The sequence below is a fragment of the Saccopteryx leptura genome, chromosome 3, assembly GCF_036850995.1.
Source record: "Saccopteryx leptura isolate mSacLep1 chromosome 3, mSacLep1_pri_phased_curated, whole genome shotgun sequence".
Lineage (NCBI taxonomy): Eukaryota > Metazoa > Chordata > Mammalia > Chiroptera > Emballonuridae > Saccopteryx > Saccopteryx leptura.
The window spans coordinates 31,401,840-31,410,275 of record NC_089505.1 but is presented as its reverse complement, the minus strand read 5'-3'; the positions used below and the strand labels follow the sequence as shown (position 1 = coordinate 31,410,275).

General features: G+C 39.4%; 2 protein-coding genes across 2 annotated transcripts; both read right to left on the bottom strand.

Moving 5' to 3' along the window:
- Window positions 1-988: 988 nt before the first annotated feature.
- Window positions 989-2,053, bottom strand: TAAR5 (trace amine associated receptor 5). The gene has a single exon (XM_066371774.1). The coding sequence runs from the start codon at window positions 2,014-2,016 to the stop codon at window positions 1,003-1,005; it is 1,014 nt and encodes a 337-aa protein (XP_066227871.1). The 5' UTR covers window positions 2,017-2,053; the 3' UTR covers window positions 989-1,002.
- Window positions 2,054-7,398: 5,345 nt separating this feature from the next.
- LOC136397204 (trace amine-associated receptor 4) lies at window positions 7,399-8,436 on the bottom strand. Its single transcript, XM_066371773.1, has one exon. The coding sequence runs from the start codon at window positions 8,434-8,436 to the stop codon at window positions 7,399-7,401; it is 1,038 nt and encodes a 345-aa protein (XP_066227870.1).

The window sequence follows — 8,436 nt, the reverse complement described above, 5'->3', positions numbered from 1 at the left end:
CGGCCAGGGCACACAGGAGAAGCGCCCATTTGCTTCTCCACCCCTCCGCTGCGCTTTCCTCTCTGTCTCTCTCTTCCCCTCCCGCAGCCAAGGCTCCATTGGAGCAAAGATGGCCCGGGCGCTGGGGATGGCTCCTTGGCCTCTGCCTCAGGCGCTAGAGTGGCTCTGGTCGCAATATGGCGACGCCCAGGATGGGCAGAGCATCGCCCCCTGGTGGGCAGAGCACCCCCCCCCCCTGGTGGGCGTGCCGGGTGGATCCCGGTCGGGCGCATGCGGGAGTCTGTCTGACTGTCTCTCCCCGTTTCCAGCTTCAGAAATGAAAAAAAAAAAAATAATAGTACATTTACTCAGTGATCATTGAAATAGACAAAGCTGGCACACAAACCTGTTTAGTGAATGGGATCCACAGAGACATGGATGCTAAAGAGAACATTTTGAAAAATGTGTCAAACACTTGACTATGATTATGAAAAGTAAGGTGAAATTAGAATTCCGACAATGCTTCTCAAAGTTAGATTACATAATATTTGAGCTTGAAGACTTCTTACAAAACAAATAGTACAAGCCCCTCGTTTTTTAAATGAGGAAACTCGGTAATGGGAGAAGACGTTAAGATGACTGAAGTCTCACCTGGCCCCGTCAAGTGGTCAACCCGGGATGAGAACTTGGAAATCCTGACCTCAATGTGCTCTTTTTCCTCCACCTCCACATCCAAGTTGTCTCAAGGAAGTGATGAATGAGGACCTAAATATTTTCACAGAGTCTAAATTTACCCAATAAATAGTTAGATGACTTCTCTCTCATTCCTATATTCTGCTATAGAAATGTTGAATAAAGGGAGTTCTATATCTTTTTCCATATTGAGAATTTGATTTTCTCCTCCACTTATACCAGGCTGCCTGGAAAAATGCCCATGAACTCATGACCCCACGCTGCCCATGTCACAGCCACACTTATTTTTTCTGCAAAGTTTTACTGTTTGCCTGAATTCAGTTAAAGGAGTCATTCTTGATATAAATCAATAGTGGTTGTTCGAGGTGAGAATATCTCCCGACTCAGGGTGAGTTTCAGAGCCTTCCTGAACCACCGGTAGGAAAAGACATAGATGATGGGGTTGCAGGCCGAGTTGAAGTAAGCGAACCAGATAAAGATGTCAAAGACCAGTGGTGGTGTGATGAGGTGAAGGAGGCTGTCCACCAGCGTGTCGATGGTGAAGGGAAGCCAGCACAAGAGGTATATGCCCACAGTGATGCCCAGGGTCTTGGCAGCTTTTCTTTCATGCTTGGCAACCCCAGCCAGGCTTTGGTTGAAGGCTCTGATCTGCTGGGCCTGCCTGGCAGCAACCACGAAGATCTTTACATACAAACTAATCATGATGAGGCAGGGGAAAAAGAACACAGGGAAGTTTAACCAGCCCCAAAATTTATTGAACAACAGCTGGCAACTGCCCACACAAGGCATCTCTTCCAGCCACTGGCCGAGCCCTCTCTCTACTACATCTGTGTAGACAAAGAAGGCAGTGTAAGCTGCCGGAATCCCCCACCCTGTCAGGATGTATCTGCGAGCCACCCTTACCGTGAACTTGGAGGGATAGAGCAGCGGCTCACAGATGGCACAGTGGCGGTCCATGGAAATGAAACAGAGATGAAAGATGGAGACGAGGCAGAAGACAGTGTCTAAGTAGGTATGCAGGCGGCAGAGGAAGTCTCCAAAAAACCAGCAGCTCTCCACTGAGCGAACGGTGCTTAGTGGCAGTACCAGCAGACCCAGGAACATGTCGGCCAGGGCCAGAGAAAGCAGCAAGAAGTTGGTGGGAGTGTGAAGTGCTCTGAAGTAGGACACAGTGAACACCACAAACAAATTTCCCAGGACTGTAATAATTATGCCTATTGCACAGGCCAGGTAGATGGTCAACTGCATGCCCAGAGGATGGACAGTCCTGGGGCAAGACCCATTCACCTGGTAGCAGAAAGTCCGGGGGTGTTCTTCAGCACCTTGATCAAGGACGGTGCTCATTTAGCATTCCTACTCTTTCTTCTCTCTCTCTCTCTCTCTCTCTCTCTCTCTCTCTCTCTCTGAGAGCAGGCTACTTGTCCCATCAAAAAAAAAAAAAAAAAAAAAAAGAAAGAAAGAAAAAAGAAAAAAAATTCTTTATCTGCTAAACAAGAAAGTGAGATCTAGAGAGAAACTAAAGGGCAATTTAAAACCTGATACAATCTCCCTGTGTCCTGAATCAAATGCACCCTGAAAATCAAATGCAGCGCAGAATTCAAGGTCTCCTAAGAGTTACTTCTCCGCTCATCCTGCTTTGTTTGTGCATTTTTGAAACTAGTTAAGATTCTATCCTTTAGGAAAGAGAAAAAGGATATAAGTAAATAATTTTTCAAAGAAAAAAATAATTATTTTACAGTAGGTTTATGCAATTATTGAGAGGGCGTCTCTTCCATTTTGATAGGTTACCTGTTGTGAAAAGTAAAGTGATGATTAATGTTATGAGTCCAAACCAGGTGAAGAGTTCATTCTTGTTAATAAATTATTATTTAGATAAAGAATAAGTTCTGGGTCATCTCATCAAGAATTAAATACATTGACAATAAAATCAAGAGATTAAGATTTTTAATTACATTCAACCCCCCTCCATTCAGCATACAGGTAATTGAAAGAATGAAATTGCCCCATTTCACTTTTGCATCCTACACAACTTCTAAAGTTAACACACAGTACTTACACAACTTGGGAGAACTATCTGATATAAAAATAAAAACCATTTTATATCTCTTAACCCTAGGCTGTAAAATTTTTAAGCAAGTTCTAAGAAATCGAATTCAGAGTTTCCAACTACTTACAGGAGTAGAAATCAGAATCATTTACGGGAAGAAGTTCTTGTAGCAGGTAGACATAGGTACGTAGAATCCATCTGCAAAGATGACAGATGTGCAATCTGTTAATGATTTTATACTCTAAATAGAAACTGCTTCTCCGTGTGGTATGTTATGCAAATGAGCACTGAATGAGTACCAAGGGACCTAGTTTGCACCATTCACAGGTCTCAGTAGTTGAAGTTTTTCTTCTCAATACAGCATTGTCATTTCTCCTCCAGTTAATTAGAGATGAAAAGTAAACACACTGGACTTATAAAGTCTTTTGTGTAATTGTTCAGTGAGATTCATATATCTCTTCTGCTTTTGGATTATTTCTGTACATTTTTCTCAACAAGGGAGAATAATTGCTCATAATTCCTTCGGTTTGTGACCTCCACATTGAATTTGTCATCATGTCTTGTTTAAGTTCTATGTTTTAGACCAAAGCAATCAGTGATGAGACAGTTCACCTGAACCCAGAAGAGTTAGATTCTTCTGCTGCCACTTTCTACGTCCTCACTTATCCTCTGCCACTCTCCATCTCCCCATTGGCAAGACTACATACAATTACTCATATGTCTGTGCCGCACAAGGGCATTATCAAGGAAAATAATGTGTTCAATCATATTTTGATTTCTATGTTTCTTGGCACCAAATCTCTAGAAGATGGAATGCCTCTTGGTGAAATTATTTCACAATGTAAGTCAAACTGAGGTTGAAAAATGACAGAATTCTAAAGGTAATAATAGATTATATCTGCCACCAGGGCCTGTAGGAGACGGTGGGACAAGTACCAAACAAATGAAAAAGGTTGACATGTACCTGCCCCTTCTCCAAAAAGCCCTTGCTAAGCCCAGTGGTAGTTGCTTAAAATTCACTTTGTACTAAGTCTGTGAGCATGGAAATAAATTTCTCACTCCAGAAGTTAATTATACCAGGAAGGATGCTGTTTTACCACTAACCATGATGTCCCATAGGTTATAAGTCATAATCCACATGCAATCAGCCAGGGAGTCCTATGTATCTAAGTCTAATCTGACCAAGAATCTGTGAAAAATAGAAAAAAATGTCTTATGACTAGAATAATACCTGAAGAAGGAACCTCACAAAAAAAGGTTTTGGTTCTGAAGTATATTACACTGAAGCTGAAATGCCTTATGCACGTATGCATAGTCCTACTTCAGTGGTTAGAAGTGGGCCCTTCACTAAATTTAATAACATATTCCTTTGGCCTAAAATTCAGATAGTCTCCTTTAAACTCCAAGCCAGGCTAAATTTCCCTCCTCCATTCTCCTGCAATGTAGTTGAAGGGCTATGGTCTTTCTTATTAGACCATTAGCTTTTTGAAGACAGAATTTGAGTTTAATTAATCTCTGAACCATAAACCCTCAGCACAGTACTTGGCACATAGTAAATGCTCATTAAATATTTGTTGAACTGAATAACTTTTAATACAGAGAGCAAGGTATTCTTGGCAGTCACCATCATCTTAAGATAATGGCCGCCCTGGTTAGCCTAGATGAGTCCGGGAAAGAAGAGCATTACATTTAGAATAATGATGGGATTTTTCACTTTTCCTTGGACTAGCCTGGGAAGAACATGTGGAGTTGTTTTGAGAAATGATTAAGCTCATATTCATGGACACCTTTTGATGTTAAGTTACACATTTTATATTATTTTGAGGATTAAATGAAAAAACTGAGCGAGTGTTGAATGACTGTTCTTTCTGTTTAGTCTCTCAGGTTTGGCAATTCATATTTTTGTTGAATTCCCAAAGAGGGTGAAAGAATCATCATAAAAAGCAAATTGTAAAATGCTATTGACATTGTAAGGTGGTCTATTGTTCGATCAGGTCCTGAAGCCTGAGGAACTTCGCCTGTTTCTTTCATTCTTCAAAAGGAAGGAGTACTTTAGCAGCCTCTGAATGTTGTCTTCCAGATTAGGGCAGAGGAAATCTTCTGAAGGATTAAACCACTGCAGTCAGACAAGAATAAACCAATACTCTGCTGAACATCTTAAAACTTAATTCTGATTTCAAATATAATCTTGTGAAAGTAATAATTTACTGATATCTCAGGACCTACATTTGCTATATTCAAATTACTAAATTATAATTATTAACTTTGGGAAATTATAAATTTTCAACAGAACAAATAGATCAAGAGTGTATTGGGAATTCTTAACAAAGTGGATATTTTATTAAAGGTGTTTTGGAGTAATGAGAAGTTTCCCAATAGCAAGGGTAGATTTAAAAAAAAATTATGAATGAATTTACGATGTGTGTGTGTAAACATTAGACACTTTAGGATTAAATATTGTGCATATAAGTGTCATTGGCCAGGTCAGAAAATGAAGGGGGTTTGATTAATCAAACATTCTGTATTACTTTAACAATTATAACAATAAAATACACTTAGCATTAAAATCTATGGTAATGGTAACAGATTTTCTTTTTGCAACCTACCAGTGTCTTAAGGTTATTGTTATAAAAAATAAACTTCCTTCATAAAAATACAGGCAAACATTTATGAATAAATTGCTCCAGCCACATTCTGTTTGTATGTTCCATTAAAAAAATTCCAATCCATATAAGATAGTGAACAATATTTCTACATGACCAAACTTTTCTGTGAAGCACTTAGACTATCACTACATTAGGAAAAGAAAGGGAAGACCTAATTTCTATCCTCAGGAATTTCACTAAATGAGCATGGAAGCTTCTTTCTATACGTAGCAAACGCTTCTGAGTTGGTGAGTTATTTTCCACTATGTGTCTCTGTCAGCCCTGTGCTCAAGTTTCCAGGCATACTGTGCACATATGACTAAAGCCCACTAGAACAGGAATTGATTTCCATTCAATTTCTTCTTTCTGAATAAGCTCTTTCATCCATCTTCCCTTCCAAGAAAAGAAGCCGCACTGTCTAACATCCTTCGTTTAAGAATTGTTTGTTTCTCTGAATTGAATAACTCTTCTTCACTTTCCTCAAAGTTTCAATGTTTTGGTCATCCAGTGAATGTGTTCAGCGATTTTTATGGGGAAGACACTACGTCAAGTACTGTGGGATACCAATATAAATGATATAAGGTCTTGTCTTGCACACAAGAAGCTTATAGGCTAGATGAGGAACTAACATTTCTGTGCACACCCAACCCTAGTACAAAGCAGTAGATAGAAGAGATAGGTTTTGGGCAGTAGGGTGAGCATAGAAGGAAGATGCTGGATATGCTCAGTTTGAGATTTTGAGGGAGTACCTGAAAAATACTTTACTGATAGGAAAAAAAAACGAGAAACTAAAATTTGGGGGATATGATAGGGATGAAGATAAATATATTTGAGAGAAACATAAAGAGAGGTTATAACTGAATCTGTGAGATTAGAAGAGGTTAGAACAAGGTTTCTCAACCATGACACTTGAAGTTTTGTACCAGATCATTTTTTGTTGTGGGGGCTATTCTGCACATTGTAGAATGCTTAACAACACCCCTTAACTCTACCCCTAGATGTCATTTCTACTCCCTCTCTGGTTAAAACAACCAAAAATGAATGTCTCCAAACATTGCCAAATGTCCTTGAGGGGCAAAACTATCCCTTGCTGAGAACCACTGGATTAGAAAGACAGAGAGATAGTATGAGATATAAAGATTATAAAAACCAAAATTTGGTGAAATAAGTTTATAAGGAAGGAGAAAGAAGAGAATGACAAAAGAACACAGAAAATAGACATTCATCAAGGCAATGAATGTTACCCTAAAATTTGGGGGCAGGGGAAGAACTTCAATTTATGAATAAAGCTTAGCCTTGGAGAATAATTAGTATGTGTACATACACACCCAAAGAGAAGGACACACCACTTATATATGTACATGAAGGCCACATGTATATAGATAAAAAGTATATATTGAGAAAAAGAATATAATTTCTAAGCTTTTTAAAATCCATTCTTCTCATTTAATAAGGCAGTCCAATTATGTCAAAATATTGCAAACCTCACATGAACTGCTTTGGAAAATAAGTTTACTAGTCAAAATTAACAAAATTAGAAGTAAATACAACTATCTGCGTCCTTCTCCTTTTCTGTCATTCACATGCTTCACAATTTAGGCTTCTAGTATTCTCAGACTCTCTTCCCACTCCCTTAAGATGTAACCATAATCTCAAGAAAAATTTAAATAAACTGTGTATAACTGTCAATGAGAGTGAAGACCAACTACGACTTCTCTTCTGATGTTTTACAAGAAAAATGTAGAAGACCTTTATTATTTGGTTTAAGCTGAAGGAGTGAAATTCTAAATCTCTAATTTTGAAAATTCAGGAATCAACAAGCTTTGGAATAGAGTTTTTTCTAATTGGAGGTGCTTTCCTCAGAACCAGAAATTAGCCACTTGGGTGGCTCTAGTATATCCAGAAGGCTAGATTTAGTACTCCTACTTAGATGGCCATTATACAACTTTACTCCACCCATGCCCCTACCTTTGGGTAAGAAAAACATCCAAGATTACCTACCAGGAAAGACTCTTAGAGAACAGAGAGCATTGCCTAAGCATGTCCAGGAAACAGACTTAGAGTGGAAGAGTCAGAACGGAAGATCTTTCCGGTGACAATCATCTTCAATGCCTTGCGAAACCAAGGATAAAACATGCCATATATAAGGGGATTGAAAGTGGAATTGAAATAACCCAGCCAGAGGAAGATATTATACAAATCTTCAGGAGTTGTAAAATTAATGAAAGGGTCAGTAATTGTCAAGAGAAAAAAGGGTAGCCAGCACAGCACAAACACTCCCATGACTATGCTTAAAGTTTTAGTGGCCTTGCTTTCTCTTTTGGATGATACTTTCATTTTGCTTTCCATCTGTTTCATAGTAGGATCTGTGCTAATCTGCTTAGTGTGCTTCCTGGCTACTGTGAAAATGTGAATGTAAATCCCCACCATTACTGTCCCAGGGAGAAAAAAGGCTATAAAGGAAGCCAGTACCCCCCACAACTTGTTAAATATCAACATACACAAACCTGTGCAGTCAATGGCTGCAACAAAATCTTCTGCACCAATTATGTTTAATTCTGAGAATACCAGGCCAAAGGCAAAAAAGATTGGAATAGACCAACTAATAAGCAGAAAGACCTCTATGACAGGAACGGTGATTTTGGTGACATAATGCAAAGGGTCACAAACAGCATAGTAGCGATCCACTGAGATGAAGCAGAGGTGGAAAATGGAGGTGGTACAGAGCATGATGTCACAGCAGCTGTGTACTTTGCAAAAGATATCTCCAAAGTACCAGCAAGATTCGATGGACCGGATCATGCTGAAGGGCATGACCACACAGCTCAGCAGAAAGTCAGTGGTGGCCATGGAGAGGATCAAAAAGTTGGTTGGGGTGTGGAGTTGCTTGAAGTGGGTGATGGCAATGATCACAACCATGTTGCCCAGTATGGTCATCACTATAGCACCGATCATGACAGTGTACATGGCAGTGACACTCAGCACAGACCTCACATTTCTAGGGCATGAGTTGTTAACCATAGCAAAGCAAAATTGTGTTTCCGGGGGGTTCCAAAGATCAGGTGAATTCAT